General features: G+C 42.6%; 2 protein-coding genes across 3 annotated transcripts in view; both read left to right on the top strand.

Annotated features, from left to right (window-relative positions):
- ppp1r16b (protein phosphatase 1, regulatory subunit 16B) overlaps positions 1 to 11,057 on the top strand; it is a 97,105-nt gene extending 86,048 nt beyond the window's left edge. For both annotated transcript variants that reach the window (XM_030091487.1, XM_030091488.1), the window contains exons 7-11: positions 5,593 to 5,718; positions 5,804 to 5,879; positions 6,282 to 6,411; positions 6,696 to 6,843; positions 7,313 to 11,057. In XM_030091487.1, the coding sequence (XP_029947347.1) occupies positions 5,593 to 5,718; positions 5,804 to 5,879; positions 6,282 to 6,411; positions 6,696 to 6,843; positions 7,313 to 7,786 (954 nt within the window). In that variant the 3' untranslated portion in view covers positions 7,787 to 11,057. The remainder of the gene's footprint in view (positions 1 to 5,592; positions 5,719 to 5,803; positions 5,880 to 6,281; positions 6,412 to 6,695; positions 6,844 to 7,312) is intronic.
- A 5,018-nt stretch (positions 11,058 to 16,075) lies between these two features.
- Positions 16,076 to 26,784, top strand: fam210b (family with sequence similarity 210 member B). Its single transcript, XM_030092564.1, has 3 exons — positions 16,076 to 16,766; positions 22,897 to 23,093; positions 25,874 to 26,784. The coding sequence occupies exons 1-3, from the start codon at positions 16,308 to 16,310 to the stop codon at positions 26,088 to 26,090; spliced, it is 873 nt and encodes a 290-aa protein (XP_029948424.1). The 5' UTR covers positions 16,076 to 16,307; the 3' UTR covers positions 26,091 to 26,784.
- The last annotated feature ends 557 nt before the right edge of the window (positions 26,785 to 27,341 follow it).

Below are 27,341 nucleotides of genomic sequence, written 5' to 3'. Positions count from 1 at the left end.
ACATACCGTACCGGTCAGTTATTGCCTCAAAATAGCCACATGCCACAGTCACAAAAGCAAATGTTAAAAAGCAGGATGCTTCCAAAGGCTTGTCAAGTGTTTCTTCAATGTTATATTAGTATTTAATTATTAGCAATAATTATTTACCTATGAAATTATTGAGAAAATGTCATTTATTCCATCACTGTATTACATTATTGACCATTTTCAGATTGTTGTCTGCTCGCCGGCCAGCTGAATATCAGTCGCCCCTTTAAGTCCAACACGCTCATGTGTGCTCTGTACTCGGATCTTTGGTGTAGAACGAGTGAAGGTGCTGCATGTAAAAAGGCAACGGCGTCGGCCTGGAACCAGCTGAGACTTGTGTTGTGTTTGAAGCCAGTGAACTGTGAAATGGAGCCTTCTTCCAGGTCACTGCAGTCATGTTATCCGAGCTAAACCACAGCCGCTGGGACAACAAAAGATGGGATAATGATCCTCTTTTCATTCTTTGTGCTGAAGCCAATATTTTTTTTACTAATCTTTGCTTGTTTATAATAACTGAACCAAGCAATATAGAAATAATTAAACACTGTCGTAGAGATTAATGCCAAGGGAATATTGCCTAAATGTCACTGTAGCGGGCTCCAGCAGAACGCTCACTCACTTGTTTAAAAATGATGTGCTCCGCAACATAAATCTCACGAGGTTGTGAACATTTCATGCTAATCGGACGTTTAAAAACTCGTTACAACCTTTTAGAGGCATATCCGCTGTATCGTTTTATGAAGTTGTGCAGACGTACGACTTCAGCTGCTGTGAATGCAAATCATAGACAGTAGCTAAACAGTCATGATTTACAGAGCACTAACTAGACTGCAGTAAACCTGTGGTGGCAACAAATAGCACATAAAGAGGGACTATAATGAGGTTAATGAAGAAAATACGCTCTGACTGCAAAACATGACTTGAAAACCATATTAATGGAATTATTGATGAGTGTCTTGTTGTGTCGTTGTGAATATTTTCAGCAGTCACGTAATGCTCAAAATGAGACTGCAAATATTATTCTGTTGTTGCCCGTCTTACCTTCCAGTATATTACCAGAGTAAAAATACAGCATTATAAACTGTATTTTAATTTATTTAAATGTATTTTAATACATTATTTATGTAATCAGTCCACTCAGGTATAGTTGGAAGCCTTTACTGCTCCGTTAGTTTTCCTTGGTTTGGTTTTGCAAAAGCGTAACACTGATTTGATAGTCTAAACTAATGTAACATTTCAATACTACAGCATATTCACCCATCCAGCACTCTCAGCTGACTCTATTGGAAAATTCTGGACGGATCAAGAATTGGTCACAGGACAAAGACAGTCACTCACATTCACAAGAAGCAAGGTGAAACATGCAAACTCCACACAGAAAGGCCCTCAGCTTGACTTGGATTTACAGATATATATATATATTGACAACACAAATACGTGTTCAGTCATAGCAAATAAATAAACATAGAAATGTAAACATAAAAAAAACAAGAAATTTCAATTTAATTTTTTGTATTTTTACGATATTAACTCATTAGAAGCAACTATACGAGCAAGCGGGCGTCTCCATTGTGTGCGCGTGGACAGCAGAGGCAGTGAAGATGTGAATGGCAGTGCAGTGAATGAAGTTCGGTATCATTTGTGTCGGTGAAACGATTTTGAGTCTTCTGAGCTCCACCGTGTCTGGTTCAGTGGCCTCTCATCCCACACTGATCGAAATATCTTCAGACAGTTCCCGTTTTATACATACCTTTGTTGTCCGTGGTGAAATCCCAGCGCTCAAACCCCGAGTCGACACCATGAAAGAGATTACTTTTTTTCATACAATAATTATAAATAACAATTAAAAAAAAAAAGGCAAACAAAAAAATTGGACAAAATAAGTGGGCTCCCAGTGTTGATCTGAAGTTGGCGCTAGTGAGCAGCACAATAAAAACTGCTGGCGTGAAAATAACCTAAGTGGGGGTGTTTAATGCCAGAAGGCCTAACGAAGCCTTTATGTATCAGAGATGAACTCCACTGCGGAAGCGGTGACAGAGCACCGGGTGAAAATAGCCGCGGGGTGGTGGTATCCAAAAATAACCTTGTTGATCTTTAAAGTCTTACTCCAGATTGTCTGATTGAGCGGCTTGTCCCGCTGCTTCATGCATTCACTTAATCTTCATTGGAGCATGATGAAGCAAACTGGAGCATGCCTTATTAAAATCGCTGGCAGAGCAGAATGGAAGGGACCTGGAACTGGGAGGAAGTTATGTAACCCTAATCCTTTGTTTTCCTTGTGAGATAAATTCTGTGGCCTTGTTTCGAGGTGCAGGAGCAGTGGGTTGTATTGATGTCAGGTGGCTGTAAGCTGATTCATCAAGAGGTCAGAGATTTTTCCAAAGTAAAATCAGATAAAGGGAAATGAAAATGAAATGTTCAGAACTGAAGAACAGTGACATAAAGTGTTCTAAGAAATTGCAAGAAATCTTCATCTTACAAGTAAAACGGATGAAGAAATGATTGTGAAGATATCTCCAATCCTCTCTCCAAATGTGGATGATTTGTGAATACATTTCTAAATCTCAGAAAGCCTTTTTTTATTTTATTTCAGAATTAAACACTGGCAATCTCCAATATCTTATGTGATGAGACCGTTGCTTTGTGTTTTGGGGGAGGGATGTTATACCATTATTATCTGACACAGGATGCTATGGCCCTGTGTGATAGACGCAGCATCATCTTACTGGAATATGAAGGGAGAACCATTCTCACACCAGTGAGCCAAAACCATTTAACTTAACCTGCAAAAACATGCAAACGCCAAAACTTTCCCTTTGGCTTAGTAGAAAGAAATGCTATTGCATTTTGATGGGGATTTTTTCCCCCATGTTTTGCAACCACATGTCATTAAAGTTGCTGGTAGGAATGTGGATGGTCCAGCTACGCTTCAGTCTGCAGGACAGTCATTCGGCAGCATCCACAAATAGTCTAATTTCTCTTTAAATGTGCAGACCTCGGTCTCATTCGACCCTGACTCACTTGTAGCGGAGTTTTTTTTTGCACGGTTCCTCCAGGAGCCACAAAGGGCTTTCTGCAGCGCTTCCACACATACAGCAGTGCTTTCTGAGCCCTGTGAAAGAACTCCGATGTGTGAAACCGAATGGATGTCCCATTGAAAAGATGTTGGAGGGAGTACTTCCTCTTCTCATAATCCATGTGCGGTCACCTACTTTAAGACCTTGAAACTGTTCAGGTGTGTCGGACAAAAAGCATAAAGCCAGACGGCGCTCTGTGCATTAGGGCCAGAGAAACCTTCACATCCCTCAGAAACGCTCGATTATTATGGCATCTCCATGTCAATTATGTCAAAACCCTGAGAAATCAGCTGATGTAATGAAAGAATTTATTCTTCATCTTCAGTTCGTCCTTTGATGTTCACAAATACATTTAAATTAAGAGTAATTAGCCTCTGAAAAGGATCAGACATTTAAAGTCTGTCCCCTTTTCTGTAGTTTAAATGTACATATGAAGTAGCGCAGCGTGATCTTCACACAAATGATGTGATTTTTCTCTGCAGCACATTCTGACCTTTCCAGTCACTGATGTTGAGTCATGTAGTGTGTGTGAGTCCACCTCCCCTCAATAACAGGACTGATAGTGATACAGAGGCGCCATGTCCAGAGGTGAAAATCAGCAGCTGCTCGCACTCGGCTCCTTCCTGCAGAGAAAATCTGCGAAAACCTGCTTGGTATTTCAGAGCAGGTAGGATTCAACCAATGATATTGTCCCTCCTCACACAGCCAAGGTTTGAGTGGGGTCGGAGGTTATCGACATGGTAACCATGAAAGTCCTGCCTGAGCAGTCGCTCGGCTGAAGGACGGCGGCTGTTTGTTCATTTTGCAAAGCTTTTCAAGTTCAGACCAGAGCGTGTCTCAAGAAACATGAAAAAGTAATTAAAAACACAACAGACTGATTCATTTTTTTAAAACATCACCTTGAGCATTTATGCAGATTTTCTATCTGGTCCTTATCCAGCGTGTCATGTAAAGCTTCAACAGTTTATCAGCTGTTTACATCTTATACGTATAAGTGATCAGGAGGAGATTTTACCTTTGGTGCCATTAAAAACATGTTGATTTTTTTATATTTAGGTAGATACCTGCAGGTTTGCACAGACTGTGTCTGTCAGATGATTCCAGGCAGTTCGGAGACGATTAAGAGTTCAGGACTGGAATTCATTTCCTGTTTATATAGATGTGATAAGTGTGTGTGTGCACCGATTCGCTCTTCACAGCTCCTGCTTCCTTGTAATTGTTTCCTGCTACGAGTAAATTTGTGAGCTGCAGATTGGGCTGTCTGAAAGCAGCAGGAGCAGGCTTTAACCGCAGCTGCTCACCCTGACTCAGCTTCAGCTGCAGAGGCCGTTTTTCTCATTTTTATTGATGAACCTTCATCACGCCAGGAAAATCTCAGTGAGATTATGAGTCTTTGCTCCAGGAGTCTCCTGGACACGAATGATAACACCTCACAAACGCATTGAAAACACAGAGGAGCAACAGTCATCAGACTCAACTGTGTTTTCATACACACATTTAAATAAATAAAACAAGGGTGGGCCACTTTATAGTTTTAAGCCACCTGTTGAGCACCATGATGTTAAAGCATGGAAGAGACCAATCTGCATACAGTCAGTTGTAGCATCTCTCTGCAACTGATTCATTTCTTATTTAACAGCAAACCAGAACAGAATATTGATTTATACAGTAAAAAAAAATTGGTTTCCAAATGTAGTTTTTCCTGAAATTAGTTCTGAAATTAACTTCTTCTGAAACTACAACCAATTTTTTCCCATGGAAAACTACATCAAATGGACTTTTCTGTCTTTGATCCTCAAGAGAAGCTGTTTTAGTTGTATTTGATTCATGAAAAATGCCTTTGAATGTTTTTTCCAATTAATCTCAAACTGAAAGTGCATTCATGTTTTTAACACGTCTACCTAAAAAAAACAGCTATTCGTTTTTTTTTTTCTTTCCAACTTGCTGAGGAGTTTTGATATCATGAGTGAAATGTGAGAAAGATGAGACGTGAACAGTTATTTCATGCGTCTCTATTACTGCTCTCTTCACTCATTTCTTGAAAATATCCTGAGAAATATGTGAGGAATCCTTGCAGAGTGCGGTTGGAAGCGTTGCTCCTCGTAGGGCTGTGAGGCGGTGTTGTTAATGAGCAGTCTGTTCACCTATTGAGCCGGTATGCAGCAGCGGCTGCATTTACGAGTTCACGAAACAATCAGGAAAAGCAATCTGTTAGAAAAGCAAAGTTTGACTCCAATAGAATCAAACTGACCTTTCTTTCTACGAAGCGCCGAATCCAACTTCATGAAATATTAAAAATCTTTCCAGACATTTCCGCCTAATCAAAAAGTTAGAGTCAAATGTGAAGTCTGAGAGTTTTTCCAAGGGTTTTTAGGTCAACAATTGGAAGTGACTAAGAACCCTCTCTTGGGATTTTAATACATAAAGCGAATCAACTGTGAACCCCGTGTGCTGCAGAGATGTGAGTGCTCCTTCTCTGCCCTCGCAGCTCCACATCGCGGCGGCGAACGGCTACGTGCAGGCCGCGGAGCTGCTGCTGGAGGGCGGGGCCCGCATGGACCTGAGGGACTCGGACGGCTGGCAGCCGCTTCACGCCGCGGCGTGCTGGGGTCAGGTGAGGTGGAGCGCGTCAGGGAACGCTCGGATCGAACGCTCCCGATAGTGAAGCCATTCATCCTAATTAGCCGTTTTGCTTTCAGATGCATGTGGCCGAGCTGCTGGTGTCTCATGGAGCCAGTCTCAACGCCAAGACCTTCCTGGAGGAGACCCCCATTGGTACATTTACACCTCAGCGCTCGGTTGTAAACACAGCCGGTGGGGGGTTGAGAAAACCGACATCCTGTCTCAGCAGGGGTTCATTTCCAGCTTCTTCAGTCAGTGCCAGTGTACGAGGGAGGCTAATTTCCCTCAAACTGCAGGTCCAGGTGTTCCTGGAAGACAAACTACAACAGTGTTCACTTCTACTTGCTTTATATTTTTACATATCCAGGAGTATTGATGATTTAGTAGCTTTAAAGTGGTGAAAATGTAAAGACTTAACCTAATTTAGTACACTTGTACACTGATTTTTGTTATTCGTGTCATTTTTTTCACTTGTTTTGGTAAACCAAAGCATGTGGGCCATGTGTGAGCCACACTGAAAGCAGCTGACACCCGTGTTTTCTCCGTTCTGCTCAGATCTGTGCGAGGATGAGGAGTTCAGAGCCATCCTGCTGGACCTCAAGCACAAGCATGACATTATCATGAAGTCTCAGCTCAAACACAAGACCTCGCTGTGCAGACGGACCTCCAGCGCTGGCAGCCGTGGGTAAGTCCTGACCTCTGCTGGCGTTTACATGTACTACAACATCTGTCCCAGTCTGATCTGACAGCTCAGTTTGTAGGAACCAGGTTTTACCCTCGTTGCGTCAGGAAGGACAATCGGTGTAAAAATGAGGCAAATCTTTGGTGAAAAATGGGTCATGTATCATTCAAATGTAAAAGCAGATGAAACAAACGTGTTATTCAGTCTCAATGAGCTTTAGTGAGGCTCTCCTCACATTGTCGTTGAAATTGCTTCATCTGACTGAAGAACTTCACTTCCCTCCATAGAAAAGTGGTGCGGCGAGCCAGTCTGTCCGACAGACACAACTTATGTCGTAAGGAGTACGAGACCGAGGCCATCGTGTGGAGGGGAGGAAGAGAGGAAGACGACGAAAAGGAGAAGGAGTCTGATCAGGAAAATACTCAAACACTCCACGTAAGATTTGTTTTATTATAACTGCCAGTTAGCACACAATCAGATCAATGGTTGTACTGTATCTGTCATGGTTACGGCCTTTGGTTTGTTTGATTGGGTGATTGTTAACTCTTTAGTCCCAGTGCATGTAGTGTCATGAGCGTCACATAGCTTTTGTAAAATATAAAGGCTTTCATAAAATTCAAGAAAACCGCTTTATGTCCAAGTGTGTTGCACAAAGAAGTGCATTCCAGCTTTTAATCGTGAAATAACTCTGGGGATGTAATGAAGAGCTGTTTCTTTGGAGTCCTTTCTGTGTAGCAGAGAAAACAAATTGACTTTGTGTTTCATTTTAATTGAAATCAATATCGTGGGCAGCAGATCAAAGATATCTGATGCGTGGCGCAGCAAGCAGGGCGACTGTGTCTTTAATTATCTAAAAGAGAGGCCTTGTGGGGGAATTGAAGTAACGCTGGTCGATGTCCCGCAGGTCCGGCCCGTTGTGGCCGTGGAGCTGCCAGACAAGTCCAAGCTGCCCACCATCCTCAAAGACAGCAGCAAGCAGAACGGCCTCATCTCCACCGCCACGTCCACGCCCCCTCAGCCACCCTCCAACGGCAGCGCGCCGCCGTCCAGCAAAGGCTCCGCCATCCCGGGCACGCCGCCCGCCCAGGAGGAGGCGTGGCCGCGGGAGCGTCCGCAGACTCTGTCAGAGCTGAAGAAGCAGAGGGCCGCCGCCAAGCTCTTGAATCACCCCCTGTTCAACGGCCACCTCGGCAACGGCTCCACGGACTCCTTCGTCGATGCCAAAATGAACTCGGAGGACCCCCGCATGCCGCTGGTGTCCTCCAACGGCAGCGCGGTCTACTACACGCCGGCCAGCGGCGACCCGCCGCTGCTCAGACTGAAGCAGCCGGTGGAGGAGGAGCAGCCCAAGGTGCGGACCTGCTGCTGCGTGTCGTAGCGTCCCCCGACTCACCCGACCGGAAGGGACCAACGGAAACGCTGCAGCAGGGAGGAAGGAAGGAAGTCGGTGGGGGGGGGGGGGGGGGGGGGGGGGTTGGGTCTCAACATCCCCCTTCGGTCCAACTCTAAACTCTGGAGACGGTGAAATGAGGAAGCTGAAAACTTCTCCTTGCACCTTCGTTACCTGTGACTCCTTCCCCGAACGCAGGCGTGTTTTAAATGTAGCAGAGAGGAGAAGAAGGAGCGGGAGGAGTCCCCCTCTGATTTTATGGAGGCTTTTCATCCGTCAAAAAAGATGGATTCAAACAGAAGTTAATTCAGTGCAAGGTTTTAACCCAGGAAGCATCAGGAGAGTGTGAGATGATTGCAAGGTACTGCATGTTCTGCTCACAGACAGACGTTTTCTTCTTTTTTTTTTTTTTTTTACACACAACAAGTGACTTCTCGTCTCGTCATCAGGCCTCATTTCCCTCCAGGATGAACTCCCGCCGTCGTCAGACTGCAGCGCTCTGCTCTGTCTGCCACATTCCTGACTTTTCCCGACGAACAGGAAAACTTCCTGATGGTTTAATGCACCGTGGTGTATTTAGAAAAACACACAAACTGTAGCAGAAAGCGATCCGTGACGCCTTTTTTCGTGGTCACTGCCTGCAAAAGTTAAAGGGAAGGAACGCCATAAACAGTGTTAAATCCATTTCAGAAGGTGTGCTTTTCCAGAGCGGTGACAGGAAGCAGCAAGTTCTGCACTGGTGTTGAAAAGTGTCACTTCGCCTCGCCGTCCTCACATATCAAACCCCAAACTGACACGTTATGCTTTGTTTTATGCGTAATCCACGTTGTGCTCAACCTTATTGATAATTTAAGCAAACATGGTTGAAGATGACTGTACATTTCTTTATTTATAAAATTATTATGTTTAAAAAAAAAAAGGTTTTATTATGATTCCTGACGTTGAGTGTATTTATTATTTTGAAGCCGTGTGAAGAGTGTGAATGAGATGAGCTGTGGAAGGAGCAAAAGATGAGTTTTTCTTTTTTCATTTAAGCACCTTCTGACATTAAAAATTTTAATCATGAAGTGAAGATGGTTTTACTGTCTGCCACGTGTGTGTGCGTGTGTGTGTGTGTGTGTGTGTGTATTATGAGACCACAAACCGTCCTGCTGGGATGGAGAATTACTCGTGTCACTACAAATAACGGTGTTATTTGTTCATGTTTTTCCCTGGTGGCCATTGTGTGGCTCTACTTTCTCCCAGTCACTGTATTTGTTTCATTGCAGAATTTGTAAATATAATTATTGGAAGTGTAGCTTTGCCTCGGTTTATTTCATCATTGATCTTCATATGTGTTCGTTTGCGAGCCCAAAAAAACTGCGTCAGATGTCCTTGAATGCAGCTCAACTACCTGAAAATATCAAATGAAGTTGGAAAATAAGTAAACTTAGAAAATACAGCATCCAGAGCATTAATGCTACATGTCAGATCTTTGGTAAAAGCAGGTATATTTTGGCTCCAAATCCCAGAAAAAGCACATCAGGAAGTAGGAAAATGAACAACAGCTCTGCTCAGCTGAACGATGCAGGAAACGCCTCCTGCATTCTTCACATTTCCCCACAGTAAAGCTGTAGTAAATCATTCATAGGAAGCACATTTCAGCAATGAGGACATTTCCCAAGTTTTAGGATCTTAAAAAAAATCTAACTAATAGGAGCTCTTTTGAAACATGTTTCTGATTTACAGCTTCTGCTGTTTAGACTTTTTGAGACTCAAGTCTCAAACTGCATTAATGTTCTCTCTTTCACTCGCATCATGGTGTTCTGGATTAAAGCATTTCAAAGCTGTATACATATAGAGAAATCTGTTCTCCAAACACAGTGCTCATGCTGTAAAAGTCACTGTGGCTCCAAACAGAGTATCTGAATTAGATCCTGCAGAACTAGCGTTAGGAAAAGTGTTCATTTCGTTCACATTTCAGGATGTTCCATGTTCTCTGAATACCATTTTGTCCTCACAGATGTATTTAGGCCCTGAAAACATTATGAGGCTCCTGCTTTTCCTCCTCTGACATGTTGAAATGTTGGTAAAATAAACATCCTATCTTCAGTTAGTTAATGGGGGGAAACCGCAAGGCAATATTTACAGTGATTTTTTTTTGGAATAGTAATGCAGACTTATCTTTCTTTGGACAAACCAGACTGTTTCCCTTTACCTCCCCTCTTCACTGCTATATGTAGTTTGGTCTTAAGTATATATGGCATTTTTTCTTCTGACCTAACCCTCTGCAAGAAAGCAGTTCCAGAAACACTTCCTTTTATTTAAAAATAGCTCGTCCAGTCTCGTGAGTGCCAAAGAGTCTTCCGTGATATCATCACTGACCTTTTTCTAAGTGTTTAAAAGAGTAGGAATATTTTTATTGTTGTTTTGTTGCCATTTCTTTAGTTTTTTTTGTTTTATGTTTTTTTTTTTTTTTTTTTTTGGGGGGGGGGGGCTTTTGATAACCACCTTGAAAATGTGACTACCCACAATGCAATTCCGTCCCACTTTGTTCCCACACCGTGAGCTGTACAGTGTCAAATATTTGTACAGAGTTTGTAAATATGTCTGTATCGCTCTTATCTGTCCCCACGCTCTGCATTTACATGTCTGTGTTGTTGACTTTGAGAAATCTAAGGGAAGTGCTGCTGATCGGCGTTGGCAGACCCTGACATGTAAAGAGGAATACTGAAACCACGACTGTCCGCAGTCGTCCAAAACAAATCCCGCAAAGCGCACGGCTTTTTTCTCAGCACATGTGGTGTTTTCACAGAGATCACAGATGAGCGGTGGAAATATTCTGTACAATTTCACTGTAGAAGTCGGCTTGTTTTTCGGCTCTATATGAGGAAGGAGAGTTCATGTCAAAGAGATCATCACTTCCTTCTTTTTTCTTTTCCTTCAAAGAGAAGGAACCAAAGCTGCGGTGTCATCTAGGAATGAGTCAGCTGATATTCATTGAAGTTCGGGCTCCTGTACGCCCGCCCAGTGAAAATGTCACCGCTGACTAACACGGAGTTGTGAGTTTGAGCGGTGGCGGCCTGGTCGGCGTGAGTCGGACAGGGACGGCCAGCTGTTCCGAGGGAAACTGTGTTCTCATTGTATTCACAGACCGAAGGCCTCCTTGATGAGAGGATGCAATGATGTAGAAGAAAAACTACTGATTTTTTTAATTACTGGAATATATTGATGGTTGCATTAACATATTTTGAATAAATTGTATATTTTGAGAATTTTACCTGGCCTCCTCTGAATTAGTTTACAGCATTTCACCGACGTCAGAAGACGTGGAGTTTATCCGCTGGATGTGAAAGCGACACAGTGGGGTAGTGGTTTGCATGCCGGCCTCATACTGAAACTTCGTGAAATTGTGAACAGATTACAGGGTCTTTCTGTGGGACGTTCTCCCCGGGCTTTCTGTGGTTTGGGTTCAATTTAAAAAATTTCATGAAAATATTTGAAAAAAATTTGATGTGAATTTTGGAATATTTATACTTCCACTTCTACTAGTAGAAATTTCCATTTCATTTAACTGCTAGTTTGAAATTCTGTTTTAGTTTTGGAGACTGAAAACACAATCTGAAGCAGGTTTTTATTTCATTTTAACATGTTGTACCAGCATAGCACAATTCAGGCTGCAATGAACATAAAACATTCTCAAAATGACCCACGATCAACACGATAAAGGTACATCTTCTTTTTAGAATGAATGAGTAACGACTGCTGCAGCCATCTAAAACTTGCCGTCCAGACTGGTCAGTTAGACTAAAGCCAGCTTAGAAAAAAAGGTGTTTGAGTGTTTTATGTTTTGGGCTTAGTGATGCTTTATGTGAACAGCTGACTACCATGTTTGTTTAACAGTGATTTTGAAGGAGTGCCGTGTTGACAGTGGTTAAGCTGTGTCTTAATGAGAAATGTAGGAGTTTCTCATAAAATAGCCGCTGTGTTATCAGCAATTTGTAAAGTAACCCAGCAATACAAACATTTGGTAATTTGTCAAACATTCACATCAGGCAAAGTCCTTGATGTGTTTTAAGCGGATCGGCCTCTGACTTGGAGCTCCCTCTGGATACGCTCAGTACGTTTGAGCATATTTAGACAGAAAGAAGCACAATGATGGCAAAAAAAAACGCAGGATCCAGCCTGCATGAGGCTCCTGTGTGCTGCCTGGCTCGGCCATTGTGTCTCTGCTGAAGCGAGTGCAGGCCAGCTGGCTCTGGTCCCAGTTCTTTAGGGCTCTCCAGTGAAGGGCGTCGTGGACTGGCTCCAGATAGAGCAAACACTATAGTGGCCGCTCAGCTGGTTGTGTACATAGAGGGATGCTGAAAGGAGGCGGCAAGAACCGGCCGGATGTGTGGAACATAAAGCGGGAAAACGAACGGACGCCAGGAGCTGATGAGACACTCACCACATGATGGAAGAAGAGATGTTTGCTGTGAAGAAAGGCAGAAGGCATGCGAAGGGAGGGTGGCTGGCAGGCCTTTCAGTCGGCCTGAGCTGGGTGGACGCCACAGCTACAGAGCGGACGCCAGCTCATGATAGAAGAGCTGGCCAGAATGAAAGGGATGGATGGAGGGATGGCTCAGTGGTCAGCGGGTCTGATCGGTTCCCAGGACCTGCCGGACTTAAGCTTCAGTGTTTCCTTTGTCCTGGAAGTGTGAGAGGCATTCCTCCACTATGCTGATGACGCAGCAGTACATTACAGTCCACACTCACTACCTGTCTGCTGAAAACCGGTGTGGGTGTGCCAGGTACAGTACTCTACTGAGTGAAGCACTTCTCACTGACACACTCATTAGCAACCAGTCTGCCTCCATCACTCCCATTTAATTTTTCCAGCAGGACATACTCCTCATACATCGTTTCTAAATCCAAATAACACTGTAATGTAAAGTTTCATAAACAGCAGGGTTTAAGTGTTGTACATCAGTGCATGTCAGTACACATGCAGTGTAGGTAAACCACAGACACATCACCTGTCCGACAAAGCTTAGCAAAGAAAAGATTAAAAGAATTACCTTATGTCTATAATTGGTAACTTTGTGAAGCAAAATAAGTACTAAATCCTGTCAATAGTTATATATAATTATGATGCTGCTGCTTGTCGGTCATCATACTGTCTCTCATGATAGTCTTCAGTTCTACACGTTTGGCATTAAACTCAAAGGTCACACACAGGTTGAATTTCCTCTTCATTTATTTATTTTCTGATTCTTCTGAGAAGAATGAGAGCAGCGTGGTGGGGCAGCGTTGAGCACTCTCACCTCACAGCAGCCTGCGACCCTGCACAGGATTACATGTTATAAGAAGGAGGGTGGATGATAGGAATAAGTCACAGAAAAACACAACACTGGAGGTTTCAGGTCTTAAAAATGTTTTTTTGCCGTTTTTCTCCTTTTGCATTCCTGCAGGTTTCCTGGTTTTTGTGTTTTTCGTGTTCATTTCGTAGTTGTAGTCTTGAACTGGCTGCATGTACTGTACACCAAAATATCATTTCACTTAGACCAAATATTCCAAAAATCAGTTTTCATGTGAGCCTCACAAATGTTATTTAATTATTTCTAACCTTAACTCCCTCTCCTCCTGCTGAAGCGGTCAGTTTTCATGTCTGTTCATACCTTGAACACTGTACTTGTCACACCAGTTGGTTTGCACCTTGAATGCCTTCCCTCATACCTGTCATACCAGTTTGCAATATCCATTTCATTTGAAAACTACGCCCCAAATGTAGTGAGATGGCCACACCCGCTGAGAGCAGGAATTAATCTCAGGACCATCAGCACCATCATCAAATGAAAATGGTCCACTGAGCAGCGACGTCACCCTCAAGGCCGTTGCTATCTGCTGGAAATTTAACTAACAAATGTCTTAAGGACATCAGGAGACATTTTTTTTTACTTTGGAATCAAAAATTCACAGTGCAATTCAGTTGCCGATCACATAAAAGTAACAAAGTATAAACATTAAAATGTGAAACAAACCATAGAACTTTTAGTCCACTGGTGTTTACAGTTTGTTGCCAGATTTAACAGAGTGCAAACCACCGTCTCAGACTCCAAGGACTTGTTCTTTTGAGTTGTTGCTTCATTTTCTGCTCCTCAGCACACGAGGCTTTACTGTACTGCAATCTAAGTGTGGTAAATGTCTTCGGTTAAGTTCTCTCCGAGGGAGGCGAGATAATAACTTATCAGGACGCTGACTTTTTCTCACAGATGTCCTGTCTTAACGTTTACATTCAGAACAGTCTCCCACTAGCAGGGTAATGCTTCACTCTCTTACCGACAGGATATATCGCCAAAGCCACAAAGCTGAAGAGGGCCTTAAAATTAACTGCTATTTTAAATCAGCCTGCGAGTTGATTTTTGTAGCTCTGTAGAGAAAAGGTCAGAGGCTCTGCAGCTGCGCCGACTGTTTTTCATGGCTTCCTGCCAACATCCCGCCCTTTTATCTCTCCTCCTACTCACTCTTTCTGTCTTCACTTCATGATGTTAAACTGGTGTAAATGCCATTACAAAGCAGCACTTTCCTGGATAAAAGTGGATAAAAAACAACACTGTGTGCAATAACAAGTTGGTCCTCTGTTTGACCTCTGTGTGAAATCATTTTCCTGACTTTCTTACCCTGAAAGATAAAGAGTATCCATCCGTCCTTATTTCATTTTCAGACTTTTTAGAAGTTCTTAATATTGTACAGTTTTTTTCACACTGAATACAGTACAAACATCCATCTGCATTCATTTAACATTTCACCATTTAAAAACGCCTATTCACACTGACACAGCAGCACAGTTTCTGATCTCGTGCTTTCCCACCACTTCCTGTTCGGTTTTTGTATTTGTTGGCATATCTGTTGTTGCACTGCTCTGCAAAATTTCACAGGAAGCGTTTAAGTAGCGAATAGAAGACTTGCTCTGACTGCTGTTGCAGAATAAAATACTCCGACGAACTAACGTGTGAGAAGCGAGTCTCCAGCAGCATCTTCATTCTGTCGGCGTTGGCCTGAAGCCTTATCTGTCACTAACATGACAACAGACAAGAAAGTTAGCATTCGTTGCCAGAGGGATGGGCTGGGTGACTTTAATCTAGTAAGTAGTAGATAAGAATAGAAAAAAAATCATTCCTGCTAACATGGGACATTCTTGTTTTACTGTAAAGGTTCTTTACATCTTCAATTACATACTGCACCACGTCAGTTTATTACCTTGTTGATTGTCAGCGATGATAATTCTAACTGGTGCTGTAATATTGTCTATCGTATAGAAAGGCTTTCCTCTGATCTTCTCATTTAAAATAATTAAACAGAAAGCTTCTCAAAGCTTTCAGTGGATGAGAAAGCAGAGTGATACAGCATAACAGAACTTCCAACAGAAACATTGTTTACCTACTTGAACAGAGTCATTCTGTTGCTTCAGGCAGGCAAAAAAAAAAAAAAAAACCCTCTAAAAGCAAGAACAAACTGTACAAATAACAGTTTTTCATCCCTGTACCATAACTTCACTAAATGCTGTCAACATGCACTGTAACTTAGTGATGTTCCCAAAGAGTTCCCGTCAATCATGCTCAGCGCAAGATGAAGGAATCACACAGCAGGGGATGTGTACTTTGCTTTGCATGTGTTTTATATTTATTTTTTGTATATCTACAGTCAATTTAAATTTTTATATCTTGACACACATTTCTGTCCTCCTTGCTTCTTCATAATTCTTATAGAATAACAATAAAAACATTCTATTCTGGTCTATTTACAGAATCCATCCAGTGGAGGTGGGAGATTTCAAGCAGCTGTTTTAGGAGCTCCAGTTTGTTGTGCAGCTCTGGAAAAGGAAGAGTTTGGATGAAGTTCCAAAACAGGTTTGGGTAGGCATCAAATCCAGAGTTTACTTAGATTACAGCAACAGTCTGACTGCATGGTACTGAGTTTGTGACAACAACATCCTAAATTGTTTTTATACTGATGTCTGGACAAATGTGAGCAATCCTTGCAGAATATTAAGACATTTCACAAGGTTCACCTCATGCACGGATGATATGCTCTTTCAATGCATGTTTTGAAACTGTCTTGGGACACTGGAGCAGAGAAACCAAAATACAATGAAATTAGATTGTAATTCACTATTATAGATAAGCAGGTTTTAACTTTTGAGTTTGGAGTGATGAGTCAAAGGTGAGCAGAGATGTTGAAGTCCCGCTGTCTTGTGGGATTCGTGGATTATAGCCTGGGCCCCGGGTAGATATAACTCAATTACATGAGTAAGCAGGGTTATACCTTTAAATACCCCCTCCCTCCCTCCCTGTCTGTACTATCTGCGATTGCGCGTCAGTCCTCATTGGCTGTCGGCGATAATCGGCCAACAAGAGGACCGGAGGGACGCAGGAGGGCACAGGGCAGCATGTTTACAGCCGCAAATTGTCCTAATTAAACGATCCTCCGGGTTCCGCCTGCTCCGCCTCGTTCTCGCGTGGAGCCTGGACGCGTTTCAAGGGCGACGATGTTCTTACGTCGCGCGGGGCGCCTGTCAGCCGCTGTTCGGGACCAGGCTTTTAAGTCGGCTCGAGCCCCGGCGCGCAGACCGGGGGGCGTCGCTCTGACAGCGCGGATCCGAGGCTCCTGCGCGTCCGCGGCGCGTCTCGATCCGCCGTCCCAGCCTCACCTGGGGAGGCAGGACCTGTTTTGTGGCTTCCCGGCGCCGGTCTGGGCACGCTCGGACCTCGTGAGCCTCCCTGGAGGATCGCGGCGTGAAGGCGGTGGGCTTGATGTTATCAGGCAGCCGCTCTTTTACGCAGACAGGCGCCATAACGGCGGAGCGGAGCCGGCGGCGCGTGTTTTGTTTACAGTCTCCAGCGGATCGAGCCGATCCACCATGACGGTGCAGACCAGGTCCTCGTCCACGTCTGCAGCCGCGAAGAGGAGCGGCGCGGGAGAGGAGCGGGCTGACGGGGACAAAGGGGTAAACTGAACCATTTACTCGTGTCGGGTGTTTGTGTTTGTCCCCCCCCTTAACCCCTCCAGTCCGGATCTGAACCCCTGCTCGTGCCTTGCTCAACTGGTGGTGAAGGCACAGTGTGAGATCAGGACTCTGAACTTGGGTATAAAATATGCAAAAGGCAGCGTGCACGGATCGTTCTCTGGAGCTGCGCACGTGGGAGCAAAACAAGCTTGTTACACAACTAAACATGACGCGCACGGCTACGTGACCGCGTGGTCATGTATTATTAACCTGCTCCCTCAACTTGTGCCTAAAGTGTCATTTAGAGTAGAGCTGATCTGCACACCTCACATGCAGGGGTGTGCTGGATCAGAGAGATCAGGGACAGACCTGCGAGGGTCAGGACCAGATCAGGACCAGATCAGGACCAAGGCTGGAAACACCCAGAGACACTACAACTAACTGTAGCACATGGAATCTTTTATTATATTCCATTGTATGAAACATTCCAGTTGTTCTCCTTTAACACACACTCAGAGATGAAAATCAACGGGAGAGATTTTTTTTAATCTAGACCAGCATTCCTTGGTGCTCCCTCCTACTTTCTGATCCCTTAAGATTTTCCACATCTTCATTTACTTAGTTACATTTTTGTGGAGTTTCTTTCAGTTTTTGAGACACTCATGACACTTTGCTACATTGTGTTTTATGAAAGGCATTGACTGATTTAAAATAGTTACAGTTTAGGCATTTTGAATTAGAGCTGCATGACATCAGGTGAATGAACATGATTTCATTTAAAGTCGACTACAGGAAATTATATTTCAGATTTGCAGAGCATGAGTGCATGAGAACAATCACACTTCAGTCTTTTGCAACATCTATTCTGTGCATGTCGATATCATGATAATGATGAATTTGCAATATATTGTGCAGCCATGCTCAGCTCCTGGACTGTATCTTTTAAAGTGTGACTTCAGAACTGCAACATACAGTTTATCAGGCATTTCTCTTCTTCACAATGTTGCACAGCACAGTGCTGGGGACGTGTGCAGGGTGTCCTCCGAGCTCTGACTGTGTCAGCTTTCAATTGGAATTCTGGTGGCTTTTTATGTTTAGTCTGCAACTTCTGGCAATATTTATTTATTTCTAATTAATAATTACAGTACAAGTCAACATGCTTCAACAGAAGGACGGATATTGTTCTCCTATTTAAGAACCTTAAATTGACTCATTTGCACCGAGTTGTGACTGAAACAACACTGGAGTGACTCTGGCTGCTTCAGAGAAAGTGTGAAGGTCACAGAGTCACTTTGGCCAAACTCAGACGTGTGAACGTGACGTACCTCCATTTACTGTTTGGTCATGTGCTGCTTTTGTGATGATTCAGCAGAAGAGAGGAGAGCTGTGAGAGTGACTCACTTTTTATTAAATGACACAACAACCACCAATGATCTGAAACTATGACATACACACACACACACACACACACACACACACACACATACATACATACATACATACATATATATATATTAATTGTTTTTTTGATGGCACAGAAGCATTTATATCAGGGTCAGATTTTGTAATGCATTAAGCTTCACTGCAGACAGACATGTTTATGTCTGCTGGTTTGTGCTGCTACATTCACCACACAGTTTTCCTTCAGTCAGCTGTTTTCGTTTGAGGTGCCACTGTGGTGTTTGTCTGTCAGTCACACTCAAACTGTGTGTCCCAGTGGATACGAGTTTCTTGTTATTGAAATGCTGCAGTTAGTGTTTCTTTTCTTGTTGTCGTTTTTTTTTTTTTTTAACACATTGCATGTCGAGTAGGACGTTCTGCCGATGTTCAATACACCTGATATAAAGTAATATATGTGTTTTTCTAAATAGATTGTAGGAGTTGGAAATAAAGGAGACTAACACTGTTGCCTCAATAAATGCTGTGGCTGTGCAGTACACTAAATATATGATAAATTCATCATCATGATGTCAAAATTCACAGTATACATATTTCAAAGGACTAACTTTTATGTTTCAGTGCACTGCATGGAAACACATTTGGCCAATCAGTTGGAGTCCTACTGAACGAGAGTGTTGTGTCGACAACAGTTCATATTATTTCAGCAGTACATTACATTAAGCCTGGTAGTGAAAGACCAGAAGTCAGAAGCACAACAGTAAAAATAACGGCTCGTGAAGTTCTGCATTATCACAAATGTATCATGTTGATCTGATATTGTGCAGCAATATTGGTCACATCTTTTTCTTTCCCGTGCACAACTTTGATGAATACCCACAATGCAATGTGCAAGCGAGCAGTTTTAGTTAGAAGCTAGACATGACGCTGCCACTTCCCCAGCTCCCTCCGTCTCTCTGTATGTGTGTGTGTGTTTGTGTGCCACTGTGACTTTGCATGTGTTTTCATGGCTCTGAAAAGCTGTTATCAGACACAGCAGCCTCAGTGTTCCCCTCCTGTGCGCCCTCTCTGCCACAGCTCACATGACCCTCCCACAGCGCTGCCCGCCTTTACTTTGAGCTCGGCCTTTTCTCCTCTGAAAGGCAAAAGGCCCGCTCCTTCACCCACCCTGCACTACGCCATTGTTCATTGTTGGCAGCTCGGGGCGCACGCTGCCAGGACCGTTGCTCCGCGCGGGGGGCTCGGGCCAAAATTCAGCAGGACAAATGGCAGTCAAGAGAAAAGATCAGCTTGTCCTTCCTGATCTTTCCTTCTTCTTCATTGTCTCCGCTTTCCAGATTGATTGTGTGACCACAAGGAAAGACTTTCATCAGCTCCCAGGATGGCAGCAGTGCAGCAAAAAAAAAAAAAAAAAGGGAATGAATGTGAGATACTGTATGTTCAGATCCAGCGTTAGGCTTAACTTTTGTGTATGAATCTAATTAACATCAACATTTAAACCCATACACACGAGACTGCATCAAGAAATGTGTCTGTCCACACCAAAGTACTGGAAACGCTGTCATATATTTGCAACAGGCCTGGAGCGGTGCTGTCACACCTCCACACAGATATATAAAGAAAACCAAAGTAGGTTTGAAACACGCACAACAAACTCGAAATGCATGCAATGGCAAATACAGACGTGCAAGAGAAGAGTTGTTCATGCAACGCATTGGTTTTAAAAGTCATTACAAGCTCAGGAGCTTCAGTGTAAGTGTGTGTGTGTGAGTTTTTAGCTGGTTACCACATACAGGTTAAGTTAGAGGTCAGGTCATGAGGTCAGAGTTTCAACAGGTTTAAAAATAAGCCATTTTATTCTCCATGTCGAAGCCGTCTGAATGTGCTGCATGCAGCAGTATCCCAGAATATTATCAACATGTTTACAAGTCACTGTTGAAACTGTTCATTCTAGGAAAACAGACTAGTTTCAGTAAAGTGGTCTGCTTTGTGCTCCTGAACACATCGCCAAACCATTTCAACCTGGTTTCACACTTTATGATGGGAATCGGAGATATGAGCCTTATGAAAAGTTAATATGTGACTGTATCAGAGGAACTGTTCCTGCTGCTGTGCTTTGGTGCTGCAGTGGTTTGCACTGTTTCCCTCACGGCATGGGGACTCCAGCTGGTTTCTGGGTTTGAGTTTTCCCGAGTTTGCATGTTCTCCCCCTGCCTGTGTGGACATGCTGGTCAGATGACTTGCTGACTGTGGATCAGCTGTGCAGCGTAATGTGAGGGGGATTGTCTCTGTCTGCCCTGTGATTGGCTACTGATCCATCTTGGGCTGACCCTGCTCTTACCCCGTTGTCAGCTGAGATCAGTTTAATTCTCGTGACTCTGACTTCCATCAGTCGTTCAGGCTCCATACATGCAGCACTTTCCATACAAGCTGAAGATAACACAAAGACCTGAGCCTGAATAATCCACTTCAGTCTGAAACCCTGATTTTTATTTTCATCCTGTTAAATAATTAAAACTAGAGAAACTATAATCTTCATAAAACAAGTTTATAAAGAAATTATTTCTCAGTGAGATTTTTTGATAATTATAGCACTAGTCTGGACATAATAACTTCAAGGAGGCTAAAAATTAAAAGAAGCTTGAAAATTTATGATGCCTACAAACCGACCTGTGTGTGAGTTCGCCCCGCTCCCAGATTCAAAGCATGTATTTAGATAAACCTAAAATGCCCGGAAATCACATCTCTATTTGTCCTGTTATTGACCAGATTGAATTAAATTTAAAAAAAAGATTAAAAAGTTGGGACGTTGTGCTAAATGTAAATTAAACATAAATCAATGAACCCATATAAAAAAGCATTTGCAATGTGGGAAAGCGTTCTCATTTTGGAGTTCATGGCTAGTTAACTAGGTGAGTAAACAGATCAATAAACAGAATACGTTATGTGCAGCCACTCCAATCGATTTGTGTCCAATAAAAGGTTGTTGTGTAAGTGTTTTCATTTTAGGTCAAGGTTTCAGACTGAATACACACTTTGAATTTTCATATTTGTAAAACAGGTCAGACTAAAGTTTAACTTTACCTTTTTTTTTTTTATTTGAGCTTCTTGCATTCTTCACCATCAGTCCTCTTCAGCACTTCAAAATCTGTATTTGTGTTCTGCAGTTCATTAATCTGCTCCACACACTGCGCCCTGTCTGCTCTGTGTCACACGTCTGCTGCTTGTTCGTCTTGGAGAGAAGTGTGTGTTGTGTGACAGAGCACAAAGTAGTGAGTGTGTGTGTACTTGTAAGAGTCTCTTCATGTGTATTTGTGTGTGTAGAAGAAATCGACTGACCTGTTTTATGAGTGTGTGTGAAAGGAAGACTGATAATGTGCATTACCTAATGCAAACAGCAGCAGTCTGTGTTGGATCAGCTGACTGGGCCGCTCTGACTGGAGGACGCTCGTAAACCTCCGGGCTTTGTTTGACCTGCGCGAGTGACGCGCACGTCTCCGTTCCAGCACGTGGTTTTCATGCCCTTCTGTCCTTCTGTTAACTTCTCCGGCCAACTTTGTGCAAACATGGAGACACGCATCGATCTGTACTGGAAGTTTTTGTCTCACCTGCTGAGAACAGTTTAGACACACCTTGGTTTGAATTAATTTCTTCTAAATATAACTATTCAATTTTAAGATTGAGCACAGGGGTTCCCAAAATGTTCTCACAACAAAGCTTAATATATGTTAGTGTTTGTCCCCAGGCCAACTTTTTATCCTGCCACTAAACAGTAATGCTGAAAACTCTTATGGAATTTTATGAAGGTAGACCATGCCATCTCTTTTATAGACTATTTTTTTTTTCGTCCTTAACGGTCACTGTATCGTAGACTTTCACTTTGAAAAGCAACAATTCTGCATGCAGAAGAGATTAATGTGTTTGTAACTAAAGAGCTTTAACTCTGACAGTCGCATTCCTTCAGCTTATCTTAATCATGGGGCCAAACAGTGTCAGTGAAGGCCAACACGTCTGGAAACAAAACTGTGATTTTAAAGTAATATTCTCTTTTATTATTGTTATGTTCTTCCATTTTCTTAGGTATTTCAGCCTGTATGCAATTTTCTCCTTCACTAGAATCTTCTTCATAATAAACTTCAAAACAATAATCCGTTGTTTGTATTTCGGTGCGTCAGGCTTCAGTCAGTTTTTTCCTATGGATTTTCGTGTCTTCTGCTGCTAATCTTAAACAAACATTGGTTCTGGACTTTCACAACATTCATGATTTTCTGTTTCTTCTCATAATTACAATAGTCCTATTACTAAACCCGTTTGCAAAGTTTCTGCCGGGTATCTGTTTTTTTTTGTTTTTTTTTTTCCCACAGCCCAGAAACTTAAAACTCAAAAAAGTGAAAATTGCAATTGAAAAAAAAGTGCATTGAATAAATCAGGTGTAGAAGATGGTAGGATGTGTAGAAATCATGTTTATTAACAATCATTACAAAGATTCACCAGTTCCTGCTCCTCTGCTGCAAAGTGAACGATAAATCAGAGGCTGTAATCCACCGGCTGCGAGGGGCTCGTTTGTTTGGAAAGCGACACCTTCACATTAGTATTCTGAGTCTGCAGGTTTAATTCACCCTTCTCGTCTCCAGCTTTGTCTGTATTTAGAGTTTGTCGTCTCAATCCGTCCTCTGATTTCATTATTGCCTCCTCCACTTTTCCTAAGCGGCTTCTTTTTGTTTCGGTCCAGAATGCTCAAACTTTAAAGGAAGACTCGACTACCTCGTCTACTGCGAAGGGCCCGGAGGACCCGGAGCCAGAGGGAGGAAAACCCTCCAAGACCCAGCAGCTAAAGAAAGTCTTCAAGGAGTACGGAGCGGTGGGAGTCTCTTTCCACATCGGGATCTCACTCATGTCTCTGGGAATGTTTTACCTTTTAATATCCAGGTAAGAACAAGATCAGCTCTTTTGTTTTGTTTTATTTTTAACTATACTACAGTAGTTCCAGCTATATAACACACTTCAGATGTTTTATAGACATAGTATTTTCACATCTTTGATAGAATGCACCTGAAAATAACAGTGCAGTGTGTATTTGTTCAGTCAATCCTTTTAACTCATTTGTTTAAAGGTCTGATTTTCTAATTTCAGCTTTGTGTATATAAAACTGGACTGCACCTATAATTCAGAACCTTATTATACTTAATAATCACCTTAGTTATTGTATAATACACACAAACAGACTTTTAACATATTGTGCCTATTTTAACTTGTTATACATGCAGAATGTGTGAATATGAATATCTGGATATCAAATAATGAAGTCAAGCGCTTTGATACAGCTTGAATAAAAGGTGCTATATATAGGTAAATTCTAATTTCATTATCAGTGTTTCTGTTTCACGTCTGCTGTAAATGGAAAATCAAGCATATAAATCTCCTGAATCTAGTGGTGACAGGTCTGCCATGCTGACTTATGGAAAAAGCTGAAATGGGTACAAAACCTCCAGTTTTCAGTTTTATGGACATTTTGCATGACGTGTAGTAGGAAATGATCATATCATCAGCTGGGATTGACGGCGGCGACGAGGAACAGGTGGATAAATTCATACATGTATTTGTATGGTTTTATTTATTTGTGCTGTAAGGTTGTTAAATGGGTCTGCAAAGTGAGACACACATTCAAGCACTTCTGTACATTGAGCTAATGAGCGGAGAGCGAAAACCTGTTCTGCAAGAGAATAAGGCCTAAACATGTACACACACACACACACACACACACACACACACACACACACACACACACACACACACACACAACTGGAGGAATCTGGGGATTTGATGCCTTCAGTACATTTCCATGCAGCACACATGCCTACTTCTACACACACACTTCTCTCAGACCTTTAAAGGTGGGGAAAACACACAAAATACACAGACTTGATGTCTGATTCTTCTACAGTGGAAGAGAGAGAACCTTTCATCAATATTTGAGACAGTTATGTGATCCTACTGTAAGTGAAGATGCACTGAAAAATGCGCTGTTCGTTAAGCATGCGCTTCATTATTACGACATTTCACAGAGAATTTAGTCTATGAATGAAGTATTACTATGAAATTCCTCCTGAAAGCAGACAGAGGATTCAGGAACTGATGTAAAAAGGAGATCAGGACAAATCGGACCTGCAGTAAAGGAAGAGGGTGTCACACCAGCACGACTTCAAACGGCACTTTGTTAAATCATCAAGCAGCGTTTTCATTCATACCGTCTGGATGTGCTCAGAGAGCGACTGATCTCTGAGCTGAGAAATGTAATCTCTGATGTAAATGTGATCTAAGTGGGAGCTGTTACACCAGCGATCACAAAGCCTCTGAGTATTTCGGCTTTCAGCCTCATTACAGCGACCCTGCATTTGTTAAAAGTCCGCGACACGGACGCCCGATTCACGCTTTAAAGCCTGAATAAAACATGAGCTCATTTTCTCCTTCTAGCATTTTTCCCCGCCATTGTGCTCGGTGTGCAGAATCTAAAGTCTCCCCACACTGAATTCAGCGTGTCGAGTCTGGTGACGGCGACAGGCTGTGAAAGGCCGGAGCGGCGGTCAGTCCAAACTGTTTTGGGTCCTCGTCCGTCTGGCGGCGCGCCAGGACGCTGAATACTAAAAGAGGCTTGGCAGACAGCGCCTGACAGCTTGGAGATTTCCTCCTATAGCTGATAATGACCTTTGAACTGCCCGCCGGCTGTGCGGCCCGCAGCATTATCACCCCGTGAGCGCCGAGCCGAGGCATGCGGCCCGCTAACGCGGCGCTGGGCGCTGGGCGCTGGGCGCTGGGTAAACAGTTGTCCGGGTGCAGATGGATCATCTTATCAAGCTGACTTCATTTTGGGGGCTTGTTAATGTGTGACAGACTCTGTGTTGACTGAAGCCGCTCAGAGTTTCGTGTTGTCTCATTCTTCACACATTTTTCCCACGAAACTGCTCGGAAGCAAAGAGTATCCCACAAAACAAACGAGTGTTTCACCAGGATGCATACTGTCATCAACAGGAAGGAAACGGCCACTGTATCAGGACCAGACGTTGAGTCTGGCTCCCTCTGGTGGAGATAAACATGAATTGGACCATTTCAAGGATTTATTTTACCAATCTAAACTATGACTTACTTTGATTTTTCAGTGTTCACATAGTGATTGTTTTATTGTGAATTGTCGCTGTTGGATGCCTTTGAGTTTGAGTTTCATTTTTTCCCGCTTTTGGTTCACAATTTGTTTTTCTTATGTATGTCTTATGTCTGATACTTAATATTTTGTGCTGTTTTTTGCTAAAAGACACCTCAGAAAATATCACATTCTCGATATGTAATCATTTTTTCATCCACATTCTTACAAACCTGACATTGACTAATAAATCATATTGAAAAGATCATAAATCCTTTTGGAAAACAGATCATTATGTTGAATGAAACCACAATATCACAACAGACTAAGAATCTTGTTTGTTTAAACTGACCTTTAGGTCTGTAATTGCTCAGATTGTGTAAAGCAAAGGCAGTTTAGCCAGTGTTTTGCCTTGTGGGTTGCCTGCAGGTCATTTTCTAAAAACAGTGGCCACTATAAAGATGATTTGATAACATGGGTATGACTGACTTCGTGGATGTGCTCTGTCATTCATGACAGATTTTTACTCCGTAATCAGTGATGTGTTTAAAATCTGTCATCTTCTCCTCAGCGGCATCGACATGGCGGCCATCCTCTGCAAACTGGGCTTCAGCGAGGCGGTGGTTCAGTCGAAGATGGCGGCGGGAACCAGCACGTTCGTTCTGGCCTACGCCATCCACAAGCTCTTCGCTCCGGTCCGCATCAGCATCACCCTGGTGTCGGTGCCGCTCATCGTACGCTACTTCAGAAAGACTGGACTCTTTAAGCCGCCCACTCCTGCCCCCTGATGACCCCCCTCTCCACTCCTCCGCGGCCTCATTAGCCAACAAACATCCCACCTGGTCCTAATTAAAATGCCTGTGTATGTTATTTGCCTTCATCTTTTCTCTCAGTACAGTTGTGACAACAGGTTTCGTACATTTAGTCTTTGCTGTAATAGGATCGGAGCCGGTAAATGACGTCTGAGGCCTTTGACTCGCACAGAAAACGAAAGAATATATTCAGGGTTACAACTTAATCTCGTCTGCATTACAAAAGCAGACAGAAAAGGCCGGGGAAATAAAGGTAAGTTATTAATTTACAATCAGAGGAATAATCAGGGATTTTATATTTAAGTCTTGAGGCTTCTCAGTAGGCAGGTTGATCTCTTCATGCTTCCTCGAGGGGATAAGTGTTGAAAAGCTGATCTCCCTCAGTTCTCAGCTGACTTGACTCTTCTGGTTTGATGTGAATCAGCACAATACTTTAAGTCCCCTCTGTCTCCTTCCTCTCTCCCCCTCTCCACCATCCTCTCCCACCACATTTATATCTTTGCTGTTATTCTTTCTCCTCTCATTCTCCAAATTTCACAACCTGAAGTCCAAGTAAAATATAATAATCTGACTGAATCTGTATTTCTCTGCAATCCTTAGATGAAGAATGTTGCATTTTCAATTTTTTTCTCAGTGAATGAATTTTATTTATTAAAAAGAAAAGTTTATATTTGTGGTGCATTTTTCTTGCAACGTGTAATCATTACACTTTAGCATTAGATTAAGATTTCAGACAGTGGTGTTTCTCTGTTATGGAGTATTTCTGCACCTTCTTCCTGCATTCTGCCTGTTACACACTATTTTGGTTCACTCACCGAGTGTTTTGATCTAGAATAGTCCATCATGATGATAAGTCCAACGCAGTTTGCTTGTGAACGCAGAAGATTCAGGCGATCACTGATTGACCTGCCCATGTTACTGTTTTCTTCTGCAGTACAGTGGAGTGAGTTGTCAAAACAAATGAGGCATGAGCCACAAGTCAAAACAGAAGCAAACATTTGCCCTTTGTCTTTAATTCAGAGGAAAAAATCCTTAAAAAATCAGGATTGCACTCCTGTTTTTGATGAGGAATACATTTTTTCCTAATATTTTTATTCCTTTAACATGTACATGCTGCAGTCATAAAAAAAAGATCTGGTCCATTATTTAAGAGAAAACACATTAAAGTCATCAGCATGTCTTTTTTAAGGAATAAAAATATTTCATTCTTCTTTTATTAGTTGCCTA

The sequence above is a fragment of the Salarias fasciatus genome, chromosome 5 (genome assembly GCF_902148845.1).
Source record: "Salarias fasciatus chromosome 5, fSalaFa1.1, whole genome shotgun sequence".
In the NCBI taxonomy this organism is placed as follows: domain Eukaryota; kingdom Metazoa; phylum Chordata; class Actinopteri; order Blenniiformes; family Blenniidae; genus Salarias; species Salarias fasciatus.
The sequence above is the reverse complement of the archived record's forward strand: the minus strand, read 5'-3'. Positions and strand labels throughout refer to the sequence as shown.